The sequence below is a fragment of the Petromyzon marinus genome, chromosome 24 (assembly GCF_048934315.1).
Source record: "Petromyzon marinus isolate PM22_M1 ecotype Great Lakes invasive population chromosome 24, UKy_Petmar_22M1.pri1.0, whole genome shotgun sequence".
Lineage (NCBI taxonomy): Eukaryota > Metazoa > Chordata > Hyperoartia > Petromyzontiformes > Petromyzontidae > Petromyzon > Petromyzon marinus.
The window spans coordinates 5,913,446-5,938,528 of record NC_133690.1 but is presented as its reverse complement, the minus strand read 5'-3'; the positions used below and the strand labels follow the sequence as shown (position 1 = coordinate 5,938,528).

Here is a 25,083-nt window from a genome sequence, read left to right as displayed (position 1 = left end):
AGACACCGCATGCCGAAACAGCTTTTGTTCGGCCGGATTGAGGGGGCTAAACGGGCGCGGCACGGGCTAGATAAGAGATGGAGTGATCTGGTACAGGAGGACGTGGAGCTGAGTGGACTTGCCGATGACTGGTACCAGTGGTGTCAAGATCGGCCTCTGTGTAGGAGGCTCGTGAAGGACCCTACTGGGCAGTTGGAGGTAGTCACCCTCCAACAAGAACGCAGGGCGGAGGAGCGACGCTCACAACAACGAGCGGAGCGCCGGGTGGCTAATGCACAGCAGGTTGGCACAGTAGGGGGCACAGGTGGTGCATCAGTCATCTCAGTCATCTCAGTCAGTCGACCCGTGGCACTTGGTCTGCCCCGTGACCTCCTGCCCGCTGGCGTTCGACACTTCACGTGGCCTCAAGGTGCACATGGCCTGGCACAAGTGTCGTGGTGACGTCACCGCCACTTAGTGGCGAATGGCGGTTGTTGTTGTTGTGTGTTTGTGTGTCAGTGTGTGTGTGGTGTGTGTGTGTGTCAGTGTAGCGGTTAGCGCTACGCTGTGCTACGAACCCGGCGACCCGAATTCGATTCCCGCTCAAGGCCAACACCGCCAGTGACGATTATCTAAACCGGTCCAGGGCCTCCCCCTAGGTTGACTCAGCCTCAAATGAGTACCTGCTGCGATGTGCAGTAAACATCGCCACTGGGGAGACAAAGGCGGTCGGGCCTGGTGCTGGCCACCCACCCCCTCGTGTGCCACAGTGCCGGTAGCCTTCACAGGTGCTGCTACTCGCTAACAGCACTTGCCACTACAGCCTGTTAGAGGCTACACGGGGGACCTTTGTCTGTGTGTCTATAGGTGCTGCTCGCTACTCACAGCACTTGCCCCTACAGCCCTGTTAGAGGCTACACGGGGGACCTTTGTCTGTGTGTCTACAGCTGCTGCTCGCTGCTCACGGCCACTTGCCCCCTACAGCCCTGTTAGAGGCTACACGGGGGACCTTTGTCTGTGTCTACAGCTGCTGCTCGCTACACACAGCCACTTGACCCTACAGCCCTGTTAGAGGCTACACGGGGGACCTTTGTCTGTGTCTATAGCTGCTGCTCGCTACACACAGCCACTTGCCCCCTACAGCCCTGTTATGTCTGTAGGGGCAGTTTAACGCGAACGAGACGACAACAACAACAACAATCACAAAGCCAACGGCGACTCGAACGATGCTTTATTAATCCGCGGGGCCGCCCTCAGTCATCCCAGAGCAGGATCAGCTCCTCGTCGTCCTCGTCGTCCTCGTCCCACGGGAAGGGTTCCATCCAGCGCAGGTCGCCGGCGTTCTGCTGGAAGCGCACCAAGTCGCCAAAGTCGCGGTCGGGGTGGACGACCATGCCACCACCACCACCACCACGCTCCTCTTGCTCCCCCTGCTCCTCCTCGTCGAGGAAGACGAAGATTCCGTCGCCGTGCCCGCCGTGGTGGAAGAAGTGGCGCTCTGGTGGTGTTGGGAAGGTAGAGGGGGAGGAGGGGAGAGGGAGGTGAGGGGGGAGGAGGAGGAGGGGGGAGGAAGAGGTGGAGGTGGAGGAAGGTGGGGGTGGGAAGGAGGAGGTCAAACACGTGTCGTTACACAGAGACACACAGAGACCCATAGATACACAGAGACCCATAGAGACACACAGAGACCCATAGATACACAGAGACCCATAGATACACAGAGACACACAGAGACCCATAGAGATACACAGAGACCCATAGAGACACACAGAGACCCATAGAGATACAGAAAAACAGAGACATACAGAGACCCATAGAGACACACAGAGACCCATAGAGATACAGAAAAAACAGAGACATACAGAGACCCATAGAGACACACAGAGACCCATAGAGACACACAGAGACCCATAGAGATACACAGAGACCCATAGATACACACAGATCCATAGAGACACACAGAGACACACAGAGACCCACAGAGACCCATAGAGACACAGAAAAACAGAGACATACAGAGACCCATAGAGACACACAGAGACCCATAGAGATACACAGAGACCCATAGATACACAGAGACCCATAGAGAAACACTGAGACCCATAGATACACAGAGACACATAGAGACACACAGAGACCCATAGAGACACACATAGACCCATAGAGACACACAGAGAACCATAGAGATACAGAAAAACAGAGACATACAGAGACCCATAGAGACACACAGAGACCCATAGAGATACAGAAAAACAGAGACATACAGAGACCCATAGAGACACACAGAGACCCATAGAGACACACAGAGACCCACAGAGATACACAGAGACCCATAGATACACACAGATCCATAGAGACCCACAGAGACCCATAGAGACACAGAAAAACAGAGACATACAGAGACCCATAGAGACACACAGAGACCCAAAGAGATACACAGAGACACACAGAGACCCATGGAGATACACAGAGACCCATAGATACACAGAGACCCATAGAGAAACACTGAGACCCATAGATACACAGAGACCCATAGATACACAGAGACACATAGAGGCACACAGAGACCCATAGAGACACACAGAGACCCATAGAGACACACAGAGAACCATAGAGATACAGAAAAACAGAGACATACAGAGACCCATAGAGACACACAGAGACTCATAGAGATACACAGAGACCTATAGATACACACAGATCCATAGAGACACACAGAGACCCACAGAGACCCATAGAGACAGAAAAACAGAGACATACAGAGACCCATAGAGACACACAGAGACCCATAGAGACACACAGAGATCCATAGATACACACAGATCCATAGAGACACACAGAGACCCACAGAGACCCACAGAGACCCATAGTGACACGGAAAAACAGAGACATAGAGAGACCTATAGAGACACACAGAGACCCATAGAGATACACAGGGACCCATAGATACACACAGATCCATAGAGGCACACAGAGACCCATAGAGACACACAGAGACACGTAGATACACACAGATCCATAGAGACACACAGAGACCCACAGAGACACACAGAGACCCATAGAGACACACAGAAAAACAGAGACATACAGAGACTCATAGAGACACACAGAGACCCATAGAGATACACAGAGACCCAGAGATACACACAGATCCATAGAGACACACAGAGACCCATTGAGACACACAGAGACCCATAGATACACACAGATCCATAGAGATACACAGAGACCCCTAGAGACACACAGAAAAACAGAGACATACAGAGACCCATAGAGACATACAGAGACCCATAGAGATATAGAGACCCATAGATACACACAGATCCATAGAGACACACAGAGACACACAGAGACCCATAGATACACACAGATCCATAGAGACACACAGAGACCCATAGAGACACACAGAGACCCATAGAGATACACAGGGACCCATAGATACACACAGATCCATAGAGACACACAGAGACCCACAGAGACACACAGAAAAACAGAGACATACAGCGACTCATAGAGACACACAGAGATCCATAGAGATACACAGAGACCCAGAGATACACACAAATCCATAGAGACACACAGAGACCCATAGATACACACAGATCCATAGAGACACACAGAGACACACAGAAACCCACAGAGACCCATAGAGACACAGAAAAACAGAGACATACAGGGAACCATAGAGACACACAGAGACCCATAGAGATACACAGAGACCCATAGATACACACAGATCCATAGAGACACACAAAGACCCACAGAGACCCACAGAGATCCATTGAGACACAGAAAAGCAGAGACATACAGAGACCCATAGAGACACACAGAGGCCCATAGAGACCCACAGAGACCCACAGAGACCCATAGTGACACGGAAAAACAGAGACATAGAGAGACCTATAGAGACACACAGAGACCCATAGAGATACACAGGGACCCATAGATACACACAGATCCATAGAGACACACAGAGACCCATAGAGACACACAGAGACACGTAGATTCACACAGATCCATAGAGACACACAGAGACACAGAGACCCACAGAGACCCATAGAGATATAGAAAAACAGAGACATACAGAGACCCATAGAGACACACAGAGACTCATAGAGATACACAGAGACCTATAGATACACACAGATCCATAGAGACACACAGAGACCCACAGAGACCCATAGAGACAGAAAAACAGAGACATACAGAGACCCATAGAGACACACAGAGACCCATAGAGACACACAGAGATCCATAGATACACACAGATCCATAGAGACACACAGAGACCCACAGAGACCCACAGAGACCCATAGTGACACGGAAAAACAGACATAGAGAGACCTATAGAGACACACAGAGACCCATAGAGATACACAGGGACCCATAGATACACACAGATCCATAGAGGCACACAGAGACCCATAGAGACACACAGAGACACGTAGATACACACAGATCCATAGAGACACACAGAGACCCACAGAGACACACAGAGACCCATAGAGACACACAGAAAAACAGAGACATACAGAGACTCATAGAGACACACAGAGACCCATAGAGATACACAGAGACCCAGAGATACACACAGATCCATAGAGACACACAGAGACCCATTGAGACACACAGAGACCCATAGATACACACAGATCCATAGAGATACACAGAGACCCCTAGAGACACACAGAAAAACAGAGACATACAGAGACCCATAGAGACATACAGAGACCCATAGAGATATAGAGACCCATAGATACACACAGATCCATAGAGACACACAGAGACACACAGAGACCCATAGATACACACAGATCCATAGAGACACACAGAGACCCATAGAGACACACAGAGACCCATAGAGATACACAGGGACCCATAGATACACACAGATCCATAGAGACACACAGAGACCCACAGAGACACACAGAAAAACAGAGACATACAGCGACTCATAGAGACACACAGAGATCCATAGAGATACACAGAGACCCAGAGATACACACAAATCCATAGAGACACACAGAGACCCATAGATACACACAGATCCATAGAGACACACAGAGACACACAGAAACCCACAGAGACCCATAGAGACACAGAAAAACAGAGACATACAGGGACCCATAGAGACACACAGAGACCCATAGAGATACACAGAGACCCATAGATACACACAGATCCATAGAGACACACAAAGACCCACAGAGACCCACAGAGATCCATTGAGACACAGAAAAGCAGAGACATACAGAGACCCATAGAGACACACAGAGGCCCATAGAGACCCACAGAGACCCACAGAGACCCATAGTGACACGGAAAAACAGAGACATAGAGAGACCTATAGAGACACACAGAGACCCATAGAGATACACAGGGACCCATAGATACACACAGATCCATAGAGACACACAGAGACCCATAGAGACACACAGAGACACGTAGATACACACAGATCCATAGAGACACACAGAGACCCACAGAGACACACAGAGACCCATAGAGACACACAGAAAAACAGAGACATACAGAGACTCATAGAGACACACAGAGACCCATAGAGATACACAGAGACCCAGAGATACACACAGATCCATAGAGACACACAGAGACCCATTGAGACACACAGAGACCCATAGATACACACAGATCCATAGAGATACACAGAAACCCCTAGAGACACACAGAAAAACAGAGACATACAGAGACCCATAGAGACATACAGAGACCCATAGAGATATAGAGACCCATAGATACACACATATCCATAGAGACACACAGAGACACACAGAGACCCACAGAGACCCATAGAGACACAGAAAAACAGAGACATACAGAGACCCATAGAGACACACAGAGACCCATAGATACACACAGATCCATAGAGACACACAGAGACCCATAGAGACACACAGAGACCCATAGAGATACACAGGGACCCATAGATACACACAGATCCATAGAGACACACAGAGACCCACAGAGACACACAGAAAAACAGAGACATACAGAGACTCATAGAGACACACAGAGATCCATAGAGATACACAGAGACCCAGAGATACACACAAATCCATAGAGACACACAGAGACCCATAGATACACACAGATCCATAGAGACACACAGAGACACACAGAAACCCACAGAGACCCATAGAGACACAGAAAAACAGAGACATACAGGGACCCATACAGACACACAGAGACCCATAGAGATACACAGAGACCCATAGATACACACAGATCCATAGAGACACACAAAGACCCACAGAGACCCACAGAGATCCATTGAGACACAGAAAAGCAGAGACATACAGAGACACATAGAGACACACAGAGGCCCATAGAGATACACAGGGACCCATAGATACACACAGATCCATAGAGACACACAGAGACCCATAGAGACACACAGAAAAACAGAGACATACAGAGACTCATAGAGACACACAGAGAACCATAGAGATACACAGAGACCCAGAGATACACACAGATCCATAGAGACACACAGAGACCCATAGAGACACACAGAGACCCATAGATACACACAGACCCACAGAGACCCACAGACACCCACAGAGACCCATTGAGACACAGAAAAACAGAGACATACAGAGACCCATAGAGACACACAGAGACCCATAGAGATACACAGAGACCCATAGATAAACACAGATCCATAGAGACACACAGAGACCCATAGAGACACGGAAAAACAGAGACCCATGGAGATCCATGGAGATCTATGGAGCCCGTGAAGGCATTCCTGCTGTAGGCCGTGAGACCAAAACGTCGCTTACCCTGCATGAGCACCATGGGATCTGGCACCGTCCGTCTCTGGAGGAAGTAGAGGCAGCAGGCGAGCTACAGGCAGACAGGAACTCTCACACACACAGACACACACACACACACAGACACACACACAAACACACACAGACACACACACAAACACACACAGACACACACACAGAGACACACACAGACACACACACACAGACACACACACACACACACAGACACACACAGACACACACACACACAGACACACAGACACACACACAGACACACACACAGACACACACACAGACACACACACAGACACACACACAGACACACAGACACACACAGACACACACACAGAGACACACACAGACACACACACAGAGACACACACAGACACACACACAGACACACACACAGACACACAGACACACACACAGACACACACAGACACACACAGACACAGACACACAGACACACACAAACACACACACAGACACACACAGACACACACACAGTGGGGGTGAGTTTGTGTGGTGAGTGAGGAAGTGAGTGGCTGAGTGAGTGAGCGAGTGCTGAGTGAGCGGTGAGTGAATGAGCGAGTGGTGAGTGAGCGAGTGGGAGAGTGGGTGAGTGATCAAGTGGTGAGCGAGTGGTGAGCGAGTGGTGAGCGAGTGTGCGATTGGTGAGCGATTGAGCGAGTGGGTGAGTGGGCAAGCGGCCGAGTGAGCGAGTGGTGAGCGAGTGTACGAGTGGTGAGCGGGCGGGCGAGTTTGCTGTTCGCGTGCATTACCCACCAATCCAAGGGAAATCCCGGCGAGTGACGTCACAAAGACGATGCCGTTGCATGACCTGGTGCAGGATGCGCAGTGAGACACGGTCAGCCACAGGTGGAAGTCCTGGGGCAGAACGCGGAGGCAAAGACAAAGACGAAGGTCGATTCCAAACGTGTTCTACGGCATGTACTGTACTATACTACATTATACACTACTATATGCTACACTACATTATACACTACGACAGTACATTATATACTACTACACTACATTATACACTACAATATACTACACTACATTATACACTACTACACTACATTATACACTACCATATACTACACTACATTATACACTACTACACTACATTATATACTACTACACTACATTATATACTACTACACTACATTATATACTACTACACTACATTATATACTACTACTACATAACATTATATACTACTACACTACATTATATACTACTACACTACACTATATACTACTACACTACATTATATACTACTACTACACTACATTCTACACTACTACACTACATTATATACTGCTACACTACTATATACTACTACACTACAATATATACTACTACTACACTACATTCTATACTACTACACTACATTATATACTGCTACACTACTATATACTACTACACTACTATATACTACTACACTACTATATACTACAATACATTATATACTGCTACACTACATTATACACCACTACACTACATTATAAACTACTACACTACATCATATACTACTACATTATATACTACTACACTACATTATGTACTACTACACTACATTATATACTACTACACTATACACTACTACACTACATTATATACTACTACATTATATACTACTACACTGCATTATGTACTACTACACCACATTAAATACTACTACACTACATTATACACTGCTACACTACATTATATACTACTACACTACATTATATACTACTACACTATACACTACTACACTACATTATACACTACTATATACTAAACTACATTATACACTACTACACTACATTATATACTACTACACTACATTATATACTACTACACTATACACTACTACACTACATTATATACTACTACACTACATTATACACTACTCCACTACTATATACTACACTACATTACACACTACTACACTACATTATACACTACTATACACGTAATACACTACTATATACTACACTACATTATACACTACCATACAGATTATACACTACTATATACTACACTACATTATACACTACTATACACAGTATACACTACTACACTACATTATATACTACTACTACACTACATTATATACTACTACACTATACACTACTACACTACATTATATACTACTACACTACATTATATACTACTACACTACATTATACACTACTACACTTAATTATATACTACACTACATTATATACTACTACACTACATTATACACTACTACACAACATTATATACTTCTATGCTACATTATATACTACACTACATTATATACTACTACACTACATTATACACTACTACACAACATTATATACTACTACACTACGTCAGGGCCTGGGACAGACAAAGAGACACAGAGACACGGCATGCGACAGACAGAGAGACACAGAGCGACACAGAGACACGACATGGGACAGACAGAGAGACACAGAGAGACAGACAGAGAGACACAGAGACACGACATGGGACATACAGAGATATGCAGAGACACGACATGGGACAGAGAGACACGGCCTGGGAGAGACAGAGAGACACAGAGACATACAGAGAGACACAGAGACACGGCATGGAACAGAGAGATACGGCCTGGGACAGACAGAGAGACACAGAGACAGAGAGACACAGAGACACTGCATGGGACAGAGAGATACGGCCTGGGACAGAGAAAGAGAGACACAGAGACAACAGAGAGACACAGAGACATACAGAGAGACACAGAGACACGGCATTGGACAGAGAGACACGGCCTGGAACAAACAGAGAGACACAGAGACAAAAAGAGAGACACAGAGACACGGCCTGGGACAGTCAGAGAGACACGACATGGGACAGACAGAGACACACAGAGACACGGCCTGGGACAGACAGAGAGACACAGAGACGCGGCATGGGACAGAGATACACGGCCTGGGACAGACAGAGAGACACAGAGACAGACACAGAGAGACACAGAGACAGACACAGAGAGACACAGATACAGGCACAGAGAGACACGACATGGGACAGAAACAGACACAGAGAGATACGGCATGGGACAGATAGACAGACACAAAGACAAACAGAGAGACATAGAGACAGACACAGAGAGACACGGCATGGGACAGAGACAGACACAGAGAGACACGGCATGGGACAAAGGCAGACAGAAAGACACAGAGACAGACACAGAGAGATACAGAGACAGACACAGAGAGACACGGCATGGGACAGAGACAGACACAGAGAGACACGGCATGGGACAAAGACAGACAGAAAGACACAGAGACGGACACAGAGAGATACAGAAACAGACACAGAGAGACACGGCATGGGACAGAGACAGACACAGAGAGACACGGGACGGGACAGAGACAGACACAGAGAGACACGACATGGGACAGAGACAGAAATACAGAGAGAAACGGGACGGGACAGAGACAGACACAGAGAGACACAGAGACAGACACAGAGAGACACGGGACGGGATAGAGACAGACACAGAGAGACACGACATGGGACAGAGACAGACACAGAGAGACACGGGACGGGACAGAGACAGAAACACAGAGAGACACAGAGACAGACACAGAGAGATGCAGAGACATACAGAGAGAAACAGAGACACGGCATGGGACAGAGACAGACACAGAGAGACACGGCCTGCGACAGACAGACAGACACAGAGACAAACAGAGAGACACAGAGACAGACACAGAGAGACACGGGACGGGACGGACAAAGAGACACAGAGACATACAGAGAGACACAGAGAGACACGGTATGGGACAGAGACAGACACAGAGAGACACGGCTTGGGACAGAGACAGAAACAGAGACAAACAGAGAGACACAGAGACAGACACAGAGAGACACAGAGACAAACAGAGAGACACAGAGAGACACGGCCTGGGACAGACAGAGAGACACAAAGACAAACAGAGACAGACACAGAGAGACACGGCATGGGACAGAGACAGAAACACAGAGACAGACAGAGAGATACAGAGACAGACACAGAGAGACACAGAGACAGATACAGCGAGACACAGAGACAGACACAGAGAGACACGGCATGGGACAGAGACAGAAACACAGAGACAGACACAGAGAGATACAGAGACAGACACAGAGAGACACAGAGACAGATACAGAGAGACACAGAGACAGACACAGAGAGACACGACATGGGACAGAGACATACACAGAGAGACACGGCATGGGACAGAGACATACACATAGAGACACGGCCTGGGACAGACAGAGAGACACAGAGACACAGAGACAGACACAGAGAGACACGGCATGGGACAGAGACAGAAACACAGAGACAGCCACAGAGAGATACAGAGACAGACACAGAGAGACACAGAGACAGACATAGAGAGACACGACATGGAACAGAGACATACACAGAGAGACACGGCATGGGACAGACAGAGAGACACAGAGACAAACAGAGAGACACAGAGACAGACACAGAGAGACACGGCCTGGGACAAACAGAGAGACACAGAGACACAGAGACAGACACAGAGAGACACGACATAGGACAGAGAGAGACACAGAGACAGACACAGAGAGACACAGAGACATACAGAGAGACACAGAGACACGGCATGGGACAGAGACAGAGAGACACAGAGACAGACACAGAGAGACACGGCATGGGACAGAGACAGAGACAGAGAGACACGGGACGGGACAGAGACAGACAGAGAGAGACACGGCATGGGACAGAGACAGACACAGAGACATACAGAGAGACACAGAGACAGACAGAGAGACACAGAGACAGACACAGAGAGACACAGAGAGACACAGAGACAGATACAGAGATACACAGAGACAGACAGAGACACGGCCTGGGACAGAGACAGACACAGAGAGATACAGAGACAGAGAGACACAGAGACAGACACAGAGACATACAGAGAGACACAGAGAGACACGGGACGGGACAGAGACAGACACAGAGAGACACGGGACGGGACAGAGACAGACACAGAGAGACACAGAGAGACACAGAGACAGACACAGAGAGACACAGAGACAGAGAGACAGAGACAGAGAGACACAGAGACAGAGAGACACGGGCCGGGACAGAGACAGACACAGAGAGACATAGAGACAGAGAGACACAGAGACAGACACAGAGACAGAGACACAGAGACAGAGAGACACGGGACGGGAGTCTCACCTGAATTGTCACGCTGAGCCATGACAGCCACGCCGTGGAGCTTCCCCTGAAACACAGAGGGGGGGGGGGGGGGGAGACGTGGGGGGAGGGGTGGGGGGAGGGGTGGGGGGAGGGGTGGGGGGACGTGGTTGGAAGGGTGGGGGGCGACGTGGGGGGAGGGGTGGGGGGAGACGTGGGGGGAGGGGTGGGGGGAGGGGTGGGAGGGAGAGGTGGGGGGAGTGGTGTCGGGATGACCAACGCAATGATTATAATATATATGATTATAATATATATGATTATAATATATATGATTATAATATATCAATAATTAAGGTTTGTTTGATGTTAGATCGCGTTAATATGAATTACTGTGTCGTTAAAGCCGCCACCACCCGACATGGCCAATTATTTAAGGGGTTTGCGTTACGTAAACAGAACGTGGCCAATTCGTTACTAGTACAGCACTAACCGGTTGCTGTGTGTTGCAGAGTTAAATCCACTACAATATTTACAATTCGTTACTAGTACAGCACTAACCAGTTACTGTGTGTTGGAAAGGTAAACCCACTACAACATTTACAATTCGTTACTAATACAGTACTAACCGGTTGCTGTGTGTCGGAGAGTTAAACCCACTACTACATTTAGAATGTGTTACTAGTACAGCACTAACCGGTTGCTGTGTGTTGGAGGGTTAAACCCACTACAACATTTACAATTCGTTACTAGTACAGCACTAACCGGTTGCTGTGTGTTGGAGAGTTAAACCCACTGCAACATTTACAATTCGTTACTAGTACAGCACTAACCGGTTGCTGTGTGTTGGAGAGTTAAACCCACTGCAACATTTACAATTCGTTACTAGTACAGCACTAACCGGTTGCTGTGTGTTGGAGAGTTAAACCCACTGCAACATTTACAATTCGTTACTGGTACAGCACTAACCGGTTGCTGTGTGTTGGAGAGTTAAACCCACTGTGACATTTACAATTCGTTACTAGTACAGCACTAACCGGTTGCTGTGTGTTGGATAGTTAAACCCACTACGACATTTACAATTCGTTACTAGTACAGCACTAACCGGTTGCTGTGTGTTGCAGAGTCAAACCAACTACTACATTTACAATTCGTTACTAGTACAGCACTAACCGGTTGTTGTGTGTTGGAAAGTTAAACCTACTACGACATTTACTATTCATTACTAGTACAGCACTAACCCGTTGCTGTGTGTTGGAGAGTTAAACCCACTACAACATTATCAATTCGTTACTAGTACCGCACTAACCGGTTGCTGTGTGTTGGAGAGTTAAACCCACTACTACTTTTACAATTCGTTACTAGTACAGCATTAACCGGTTGCTGTGTGTTGGAGAGTTAAACCCACTACTACATTTACAATTCGTTACTAGTACAGCACTAACCGGTTGCTGTGTGTTGGAGAGTTAAACCCACTGCAACATTTACAATTCGTTACTAGTACAGCACTAACCGGTTGCTGTGTGTTGGATAGTTAAACCCACTACAACATTTACAATTCGTTACTAGTACAGCACTAACCGGTTGTTGTGTGTTGGAAAGTTAAACCTACTACGACATTTACTATTCATTACTAGTACAGCACTAACCGGTTGCTGTGTGTTGGAGAGCTAAACCCACTACGACATTTACAATTCCTTACTTTTACAGCACTAACCCGTTGCTGTGTGTTTGAGAGTTAAACCCACTACAACATTATCAATTCGTTACTAGTACCGCACTAACCGGTTGCTGTGTGTTGGAGAGTTAAACCCACTACTACATTTACAATTCGTTACTAGTACAGCACTAACCGGTTGCTGTGTGTTGGAGAGTTAAACCCACAGCAACATTTACAATTCGTTACTAGTACAGCACTAACCGGTTGCTGTGTGTTGGAGAGTTAAACCCACTGCAACATTTACAATTCGTTAATAGTACAGCACTAACCGGTTGCTGTGTGTTGGAGAGTTAAACCCACTGCAACATTTACAATTCATTACTAGTACAGCACTAACCGGTTGCTGTGTGTTGGAGAGTTAAACCCACTGTGACATTTACAATTCGTTACTAGTACAGCACTAACCGGTTGCTGTTTGTTGGAGAGTTAAACCCACTACAACATTTACAATTCGTTACTAGTACAGCACTAACCGGTTGCTGTGTGTTGGAGAGTTAACCACTACAACATTTACAATTCGTTACTAGTACAGCACTAACCGGTTGCTGTGTGTTGGAGAGTTAAACCCACTACAACATTTACAATTCGTTACTAGTACAGCACTAACCGGTTGCTGTGTGTAGGAGTTTTAAATCCACTACTACTTTTACAATTCGTTACTAGTACAGCACTAACCGGTTGCTGTGTGTTGGAGAGTTAAACCCACTACAACATTCACAATTCGTTACTAGTACAGTGCTAACCGGTTGCTGTGTGTTGGAGAGTTAAACCCACTGCTACATTTACAATTCGTTACTAGTACAGCACTAACTGGTTGCTGTGTGTTGGAGAGTTAAACCCACTACAACATTCACAATTCGTTACTAGTACAGCACTAACCGGTTGCTGTGTGTTGGAGAGTTTAACCCACTACAACATTCACAATTCGTTACTAGTACTGCACTAACCGGTTGCTGTGTGTTGGAGAGTTAAACCCACTACAACATTATCAATTCGTTACTAGTACCGCACTGACCGGTTGCTGTGTGTTGGAGAGTTAAACCCACTACTACTTTTACAATTCGTTACTAGTACAGCATTAACCGGTTGCTGTGTGTTGGAGAGTTAAACCCACTACTACATTTACAATTCGTTACTAGTACAGCACTAACCGGTTGCTGTGTGTTGGAGAGTTAAACCCACTGCAACATTTACAATTCGTTACTAGTACAGCACTAACCGGTTGCTGTGTGTTGGATAGTTAAACCCACTACAACATTTACAATTCGTTACTAGTACAGCACTAACCGGTTGTTGTGTGTTGGAAAGTTAAACCTACTACGACATTTACTATTCATTACTAGTACAGCACTAACCGGTTGCTGTGTGTTGGAGAGCTAAACCCACTACGACATTTACAATTCCTTACTTTTACAGCACTAACCCGTTGCTGTGTGTTTGAGAGTTAAACCCACTACAACATTATCAATTCGTTACTAGTACCGCACTAACCGGTTGCTGTGTGTTGGAGAGTTAAACCCACTACTACATTTACAATTCGTTACTAGTACAGCACTAACCGGTTGCTGTGTGTTGGAGAGTTAAACCCACTGCAACATTTACAATTCGTTACTAGTACAGCACTAACCGGTTGCTGTGTGTTGGAGAGTTAAACCCACTGCAACATTAACAATTCGTTAATAGTACAGCACTAACCGGTTGCTGTGTGTTGGAGAGTTAAACCCACTGCAACATTTACAATTCATTACTAGTACAGCACTAACCGGTTGCTGTGTGTTGGAGAGTTAAACCCACTGTGACATTTACAATTCGTTACTAGTACAGCACTAACCGGTTGCTGTTTGTTGGAGAGTTAAACCCACTACAACATTTACAATTCGTTACTAGTACAGCACTAACCGGTTGCTGTGTGTTGGAGAGTTAACCACTACAACATTTACAATTCGTTACTAGTACAGCACTAACCGGTTGCTGTGTGTTGGAGAGTTAAACCCACTACAACATTTACAATTCGTTACTAGTACAGCACTAACCGGTTGCTGTGTGTTGGAGTTTTAAATCCACTACTACTTTTACAATTCGTTACTAGTACAGCACTAACCGGTTGCTGTGTGTTGGAGAGTTAAACCCACTACAACATTCACAATTCGTTACTAGTACAGTGCTAACCGGTTGCTGTGTGTTGGAGAGTTAAACCCACTGCTACATTTACAATTCGTTACTAGTACAGTGCTAACCGGTTGCTGTGTGTTGGAGAGTTAAACCCACTGCTACATTTACAATTCGTTACTAGTACAGCACTAACTGGTTGCTGTGTGTTGGAGAGTTAAACCCACTACAACATTCACAATTCGTTACTAGTACAGCACTAACCGGTTGCTGTGTGTTGGAGAGTTTAACCCACTACAACATTCACAATTCGTTACTAGTACTGCACTAACCGGTTGCTGTGTGTTGGAGAGCTTAACCCACTACAACATTTACAATTCGTTACTAGTACAGCACTAACCCGTTGCTGTGTGTTGGAGAGTTAAACCCACTACAACATTATCAATTCGTTACTAGTACCGCACTAACCGGTTGCTGTGTGTTGGAGAGTTAAACCCACTACTACTTTTACAATTCGTTACTAGTACAGCATTAACCGGTTGCTGTGTGTTGGAGAGTTAAACCCACTACTACATTTACAATTCGTTACTAGTACAGCACTAACCGGTTGCTGTGTGTTGGAGAGTTAAACCCACTGCAACATTTACAATTCGTTACTAGTACAGCACTAACCGGTTGCTGTGTGTTGGATAGTTAAACCCACTACAACATTTACAATTCGTTACTAGTACAGCACTAACCGGTTGTTGTGTGTTGGAAAGTTAAACCTACTACGACATTTACTATTCATTACTAGTACAGCACTAACCGGTTGCTGTGTGTTGGAGAGCTAAACCCACTACGACATTTACAATTCCTTACTTTTACAGCACTAACCCGTTGCTGTGTGTTTGAGAGTTAAACCCACTACAACATTATCAATTCGTTACTAGTACCGCACTAACCGGTTGCTGTGTGTTGGAGAGTTAAACCCACTACTACATTTACAATTCGTTACTAGTACAGCACTAACCGGTTGCTGTGTGTTGGAGAGTTAAACCCACTGCAACATTTACAATTCGTTACTAGTACAGCACTAACCGGTTGCTGTGTGTTGGAGAGTTAAACCCACTGCAACATTTACAATTCGTTAATAGTACAGCACTAACCGGTTGCTGTGTGTTGGAGAGTTAAACCCACTGCAACATTTACAATTCATTACTAGTACAGCACTAACCGGTTGCTGTGTGTTGGAGAGTTAAACCCACTGTGACATTTACAATTCGTTACTAGTACAGCACTAACCGGTTGCTGTTTGTTGGAGAGTTAAACCCACTACAACATTTACAATTCGTTACTAGTACAGCACTAACCGGTTGCTGTGTGTTGGAGAGTTAACCACTACAACATTTACAATTCGTTACTAGTACAGCACTAACCGGTTGCTGTGTGTTGGAGAGTTAAACCCACTACAACATTTACAATTCGTTACTAGTACAGCACTAACCGGTTGCTGTGTGTAGGAGTTTTAAATCCACTACTACTTTTACAATTCGTTACTAGTACAGCACTAACCGGTTGCTGTGTGTTGGAGAGTTAAACCCACTACAACATTCACAATTCGTTACTAGTACAGTGCTAACCGGTTGCTGTGTGTTGGAGAGTTAAACCCACTGCTACATTTACAATTCGTTACTAGTACAGCACTAACTGGTTGCTGTGTGTTGGAGAGTTAAACCCACTACAACATTCACAATTCGTTACTAGTACAGCACTAACCGGTTGCTGTGTGTTGGAGAGTTTAACCCACTACAACATTCACAATTCGTTACTAGTACTGCACTAACCGGTTGCTGTGTGTTGGAGAGTTAAACCCACTACAACATTATCAATTCGTTACTAGTACCGCACTGACCGGTTGCTGTGTGTTGGAGAGTTAAACCCACTACTACTTTTACAATTCGTTACTAGTACAGCATTAACCGGTTGCTGTGTGTTGGAGAGTTAAACCCACTACTACATTTACAATTCGTTACTAGTACAGCACTAACCGGTTGCTGTGTGTTGGAGAGTTAAACCCACTGCAACATTTACAATTCGTTACTAGTACAGCACTAACCGGTTGCTGTGTGTTGGATAGTTAAACCCACTACAACATTTACAATTCGTTACTAGTACAGCACTAACCGGTTGTTGTGTGTTGGAAAGTTAAACCTACTACGACATTTACTATTCATTACTAGTACAGCACTAACCGGTTGCTGTGTGTTGGAGAGCTAAACCCACTACGACATTTACAATTCCTTACTTTTACAGCACTAACCCGTTGCTGTGTGTTTGAGAGTTAAACCCACTACAACATTATCAATTCGTTACTAGTACCGCACTAACCGGTTGCTGTGTGTTGGAGAGTTAAACCCACTACTACATTTACAATTCGTTACTAGTACAGCACTAACCGGTTGCTGTGTGTTGGAGAGTTAAACCCACTGCAACATTTACAATTCGTTACTAGTACAGCACTAACCGGTTGCTGTGTGTTGGAGAGTTAAACCCACTGCAACATTAACAATTCGTTAATAGTACAGCACTAACCGGTTGCTGTGTGTTGGAGAGTTAAACCCACTGCAACATTTACAATTCATTACTAGTACAGCACTAACCGGTTGCTGTGTGTTGGAGAGTTAAACCCACTGTGACATTTACAATTCGTTACTAGTACAGCACTAACCGGTTGCTGTTTGTTGGAGAGTTAAACCCACTACAACATTTACAATTCGTTACTAGTACAGCACTAACCGGTTGCTGTGTGTTGGAGAGTTAACCACTACAACATTTACAATTCGTTACTAGTACAGCACTAACCGGTTGCTGTGTGTTGGAGAGTTAAACCCACTACAACATTTACAATTCGTTACTAGTACAGCACTAACCGGTTGCTGTGTGTTGGAGTTTTAAATCCACTACTACTTTTACAATTCGTTACTAGTACAGCACTAACCGGTTGCTGTGTGTTGGAGAGTTAAACCCACTACAACATTCACAATTCGTTACTAGTACAGTGCTAACCGGTTGCTGTGTGTTGGAGAGTTAAACCCACTGCTACATTTACAATTCGTTACTAGTACAGTGCTAACCGGTTGCTGTGTGTTGGAGAGTTAAACCCACTGCTACATTTACAATTCGTTACTAGTACAGCACTAACTGGTTGCTGTGTGTTGGAGAGTTAAACCCACTACAACATTCACAATTCGTTACTAGTACAGCACTAACCGGTTGCTGTGTGTTGGAGAGTTTAACCCACTACAACATTCACAATTCGTTACTAGTACTGCACTAACCGGTTGCTGTGTGTTGGAGAGCTTAACCCACTACAACATTTACAATTCGTTACTAGTACAGCACTAACCGGTTTGCTGTGTGTTGTGTTTTTTTTGTTTATTTTGACTAATTTTGAACCTATCAAGGTGACTTTACCGAAAGACCCAAACAATTTGAATTCCTGCAGTCACGACAACAAGAAGCACTTTCGCAGAAATGAGTTTGTCGATCTCGGTGATGATTTCAAAGTGGCATCAAAGCTCCCAGCGGCTTCCTAATAACGGAAGGAAGACAGCGTTCCAGACAGCCACGGAAGCGCGCCTTACCCGGCTAAAACATTTTAGATGAATATATAACAAAAAAGTTAAAAGGGGCCGTCCATAAATGACGTCACACGGCGTCACAAAAAGTCAGACCCCCCTCAAATATGACGTCACAAAGCTCTGCCCCCCCCCCCCCCCCCCACAAAAATATTTCCAATTTTAAAATAAAACATGCTTCAAATCGCTTTAAACTATTGTCATTGTAGTGTGTATTTAATGTGGCGCTGCACTCTGATGTTGTAGGAGAAAACATGTATTTAAAAATATATATCTATTTAATTAAGTAGAACGTTTTGATTTAAAGCTTTCGTGACTGCAGGGATTCATATTCTTGGTTCTTTCGGTAAATTCACCACCACGTGGAAGGGAAACAATAAAATAATAAAAATATAAAACAATAAAATTCTCACGACGTTTCAACTGCAACACAAGCAGCAATCATCATCAGGTGTGAAAACCACATCAAGCAAATTTTAAAAAAAGTTGCGGGTTATTTTTAACGTTAGCACCACGGAGAGCGATTTGGCAGTTATTCAGATGGACGAGTCCATCTATTTTGATTTAAAGCTTTCGTGACTGCAATAATTATTATTCTTAACTCTTTCGGTAAAGTCACATTGAAGGGAAACAATAGAATAATAAAATATATATAAAACAATAAACATTCTCACGACGTTTCGACCATAACACACGTCGTGAGATTTTTTATTGTTTTATATATTTTATTATTTTATTGTTTCCCTTCAACGTGACTTTACCGAAAGAGCTAAGAATATGAGTCCATCTATGTTCGGAAAAGAGTAGGGGGGGAGACGAAAATAATGGATGCGGTCTGAAAGCCACCATAAGCGTGAACAATCATTTATGGACGACCCCTTAACACAACTCGTCCATATGAATAACTGCCAAATCGCTCTCCGTGGTGCTAACGTTAAAATAAAACGCCACTTTTTTACAATTATTTCCTGCTGTGGTTTTCACACCTGATGATGATTGCTCGTGTTGCAGTCGAAACGTCGTGATAATTTTATTGTTTGATATTTTTATTATTTTATTGTTTCCCTTCTACGTGGTGACTTGACCGAAAGAACTAACAATATAAGCAGAACGTGTTGTCTATATTTATTTAAAGTTGCGCATTTTGATGCGACGTCACATTTCTCAAACCCTCCCACCCCTCCTCCTCGTCACACATCGTCACAAATGTCTGACCCATCCTCCACCCCCACCCCCACCTAGGCGCGTGACGTCATTTATGGACGGCCCCAAGTCGTTTCAGGTTTACTTACCAGCGCCAAATCGCCGTGAGCAGAGAATGCGGCCTCCAAACGCCCGACGCTACGAGCGGCGGTGGCATTGTAACGGGGAGCGAGGCCAACGGAGGGTCCACCTCCATGCCTGGGCTCAGCAGCAGCAGAAGCAGCAGAGGCAGCAGCAGCAGCAGGCAGACGAGCCACGTGCGCTGAGATAGCATGGCGGATCTTCTCCCTCTGAAGCAACCTCACCCTCCTTATCCCTCCGCTCGGCGTCAATGAAGGGAATGAGCCGTGTGGGTGAGCGTTGCGAGATAGCGTGTCAGTGTTTTCGAGGTAGTGTGTGAGAGTGTGGGAGCGTGTATGTGTGTGAGAGAGTATGGGAGCGTGTGTGTGTGTGTGAGAGTGTGTGTGTGTGTGAGAGAGTGTGTGAGAGTGTGTGTGTGTGAGAATGAGTGTGTGAGAGAGTGTGTGTGTGTGAGAGTGTGTGTGAGAGTGTGAGAGAGAGTGTGTGTGTGAGTGTGTGAGAGAGTGTGTGTGAGAGTGTGTGTATGTGAGAGTGAGTGTGTGAGAGAGTGAGAGGGAGTGTGAGAGTGTGTGTGAGACTCTGAGAGAGTGTGTGTGTGAGAGAGTGTGTGTGTGTGAGTGTGTGTGAGAGAGTGTGTGTGTGTGAGAGTGTGAAAGAGAGTGTGTGTGTGAGAGTGTGTGTGTGTGAGAGTGTGTGTGAGACTCTGAGAGAGTGTGTGTGTGAGTGTGTGTGAGAGAGTGTGTGTGTGTGAGTGTGTGTGAAAGAGTGTGTGTGTGTGAGAGTGTGAAAGAGAGTGTGTGTGTGAGTGTGTGTGTGAGAGTGTGTGTGTGAGAGTGTGTGTGAGACTCTGAGAGAGTGTGTGTGTGTGAGTGTGTGTGTGAGAGTGTGTGTGAGAGTGTGTGTGTGAGTATGTGTGTGAGAGTGTATGTGAGAGTGTGTGTGTGAGAGTGTGTGTGTGAGAGAGAGTGTGTGTGTGAGAGAGTGTGTGTGAGAGTGTGTGTGTGTGAGAGAGAGAGTGAGTGTGTGAGAGTGTGTGAGAGTGTGAGAGAGTGTGTGAGAGTGTGTGTGTGTGAGAGAGAGAGTGAGAGAGTGTATTTAGATTTTTTTTAGAGCGTGTGAAAAAGCGTGCGTCCTTGTCAGAGTTCGTCTCATAATGACGTAGCTAGTCACGTGTCAGTTCTACGCGCGTCACGAAGAGCGTTACGTAACCAACGCACCACGTGACCGCCGCGCCAACGCGCGCGTGCGCACTGGCCGTTTCCGTTTCAACGGCTCGGCGAACACTGCCCATAGACTCAGCACTGCCCATAGACTCAACACTGCCCATAGACTCAGCACTGCCCATAGACTCAGCACTGCCCATAGACTCAACACTGCCCATAGACTCAGCACTGCCCATAGACTCAGCACTGCCCATAGACTCAACACTGCCCATAGACTCAGCACTGCCCATAGACTCAACACTGCCCATAGACTTCATAATAAAGGTTTTTGGGTTAGATCGCGTTTATTTATAAATGTGTCGTAACCCTCCACCACCCGACACGGCCAATCAGCAAAAAAAAGTGTCACGTTGACAAAAGACAAATAATTCACCACTTCAGCTCACCGGTGTGTTGAAGAGTTAATCCACATTTACAGTTTGAGTACGACGTTTCGCTGGTAAATACTTCCAGCATCATCGGGCAATTCGCCAGAATGGTAAAGCCCTCGCTTGCTCCCGGTTTTATATAGAGCAGCAGGGTGACGACATCACTTAACTCATCAGGTGCAGTGATTAGAGGCGGAGGGGGGGGGGTAATGTAATTATATAATCGATTAGTAATCAGTCATTGGTTATGATTAGTAATGAGTTGTAGATTAGTAATTCTTTAAATCAAAATGTAATGTGTATTATTTAATAATACGTTTCCAGGCCGCACTAAGCCGGTAGCTGTCAGAGCGATTAAAGTTATTCTTGTTCCTCTCAATTTCAATGGATTCTCTAATTAGTCTTTGCCAGTAATAATTAGTTTTACACACCACTGCAACATTGTCAAAATCAATTGAGTGTCCTTGTTGACAAGCATGTTCTGCCACTGCCGACAGTTGTGTTTGAGATAATTTAATATTTCTCTGATGTTCTTTTAGTCTTACGCTGATGTTACGTCCCGTCTGCCCAATGTAGCAGCTGCCACATGAACAATTAATCCGATATACACCTTCTGTTGATAGTTTAGGTAATGCGTCTTTAGTGCAAGATACTAGTTTTTGAATTTTGTGTACTGTACCAAATCTTACTGTAATGTTTTGCTTTTGCAAAACGCGGGCTAATTTGTCAGTTACTCCTGAGATATATGGGATTTTTATTGTTTTAACAATCTGGTCGCTTTCAGTAGTATTGCTTTGCGATCGTGATTTGGCATTCAGTGCTCTGTTAATTTGAGCATTATTGTAGCCATTCTGTCGTAGTGCGTCTTTAACGTGTTTAATCTCTCTCACTAGACTCTCACCATCTGACACCGTTTTCGCCCGATGTACGAGCGTCTTGATAAGAGAGGATTTTTGAGCTGGATGATGATGTGATTCTGCATTCAGATAGGCATCAGTGTGCGTTTGCTTTCTGTAAACGCTGTGTGTTATTTTACCGTTTAGGCCATGTCCAAGCAAAATATCTAGGAATGGGAGTGTGTTATTCACCTCCATTTCCATGGTGAACTGGATGGCCGGGTTTTGTGCATTGAGATGATTTAGAAAATCATTAAGTGTATCTTTACCATGTGGCCAGACAACCGAAGTGTCATCCACATACCTAAACCAAAAGGATGGTTTTAATGTGCTCGAGGCAAGTGCTCTTATTTCAAAGTTTTCCATGTACAAATTTGCTATAGCAGGGGATAAAGGAGAACCCATTGCTGCTCCTTCCTTTTGTTTAAAGAAATCCCCTCTCCATAAGAAGTAAGTGTTATTTAAACAATGGCCAGCAAGTTTCGGAATATCTTTTTGTAAACCGGTATTCTTTACTAGTGTATCAAGTAATTTAAGCGATTCGTCCACTGGAACCTTAGTGAATAGAGAAATAACATCAAAACTTACCAGAATATCATCAGGAGTAAGTTTAATATCTTTAATCACATTCACAAGATGTTCTGAATTTTTTATGAATGAAGATGTCTTACCGATGTAGGGCTGTATTTGTTTGGTTATATATTTTGCTAATTGATATGTGGCAGAGCCAATTGTACTGACTATGGGTCGTAATGGGATGCCGATTTTATGAATCTTTGGTAGCCCATAGAGTCTAGGTGGTTTTGAGGCTCATTTTTAGGGATTAATGAATTTGCAATTATTGCAGAGGTCTTACGTTCTAAAGTATTAGTTGGATCTCGTTTAATTTTAATGTAGGTACTTTCCTCTAGTAAATTTCTAATTTTATTATCATAATCGGCTCGTGACATCACTACAGTAGTGCGGCCTTTATCAGCTGCTAGGATTTGGATATCCTTATTTACACGCAGCTCTCTTAAGGCTTTTGCCTCGTTAGAGCTAATATTTACTTTTGGAACTTTGCTATTCTCAATTATTTTAGCAACCTCATGTCTAGTCATCTCTGCCTCATTATGTGGAAGGAGTCTAAGTGCTGATTCTACCTCAGCAATGATCTCATCCACTGGAATTATGCTTGGGGTAACGGCAAAGTTAAGGCCTTTAGAAAGGATAGAGACCATGTCACCGGTTAATACAGTGTTGGTCAAGTTCAGTACAGTTTTGTTTTTACATTTTTGGTTTTCAGTAGGGATTTGTTTATTTTGTAGTCTAGAAAATTTATTAATTTGGTTAGTTTTTGTTAGTTTAAACACATTATCAGCCGATTGTTGTGTTATGTTATCGATTATATTCCAATAATGCATAGATACACTATTGCTTATATCTAAGTGTAACTGCTTTAGCGATTCCGAAATGTAAGATAATTCACTCCTATTGTGCTGTATTCTCTCTATTAATAATAATTCGCTAGCTTTGTGTAGTATTTGGTTAGCTTTAGAAGACTTTATGTGATGTGTTATTTTAACTGCGTTTGGTATTACCTTTGAATCTCTGCACCTTTTGAGGAACGCCAGTGAAGATATCAATTTCATCCGCTTAATGCGAAGCTTCTCCAATTTTCTGGTTTTAAGAAAAGTATCCTCCCCATAGAGGTTAGTCAGTTTAACACGTAGGCTTTCGCGACCAATATTATTCATAATAAAGGTTTTTGGGTTAGATCGCGTTTATTTATAAATGTGTCGTAACCCTCCACCACCCGACACGGCCAATCAGCAAAAAAAAGTGTCACGTTGACAAAAGACAAATAATTCACCACTTCAGCTCACCGGTGTGTTGAAGAGTTAATCCACATTTACAGTTTGAGTACGACGTTTCGCTTGGACATGGCCTAAACGGTAAAAT

General features: G+C 44.8%; 2 protein-coding genes across 5 annotated transcripts in view; one reads left to right on the top strand and one right to left on the bottom strand.

The window, feature by feature from the left end:
* LOC142928854 (emopamil-binding protein-like) overlaps positions 1-25,083 on the top strand; it is an 82,495-nt gene that overhangs the window by 7,598 nt on the left and 49,814 nt on the right. The window lies entirely within an intron of this gene.
* Positions 1,180-23,332, bottom strand: LOC142928900 (uncharacterized). 4 transcript variants are annotated; one of them, XM_076069369.1, is made up of 6 exons: positions 22,265-23,327; positions 20,664-20,890; positions 11,968-12,013; positions 7,557-7,658; positions 6,780-6,843; positions 1,180-1,477 (listed from the first exon to the last, which is right to left on the bottom strand). In XM_076069369.1, exons 2-6 carry the CDS (start codon positions 20,846-20,848, stop codon positions 1,233-1,235), a joined length of 642 nt encoding a protein of 213 aa, XP_075925484.1. In that variant the 5' UTR covers positions 20,849-20,890; positions 22,265-23,327; the 3' UTR covers positions 1,180-1,232. The 4 variants fall into 4 exon arrangements, with proteins under 4 accessions (XP_075925484.1, XP_075925483.1, XP_075925485.1 ...); XM_076069368.1 differs by having other exon boundaries at positions 20,664-21,502; positions 22,265-23,326; XM_076069370.1 differs by having other exon boundaries at positions 20,664-20,772; positions 22,265-23,321.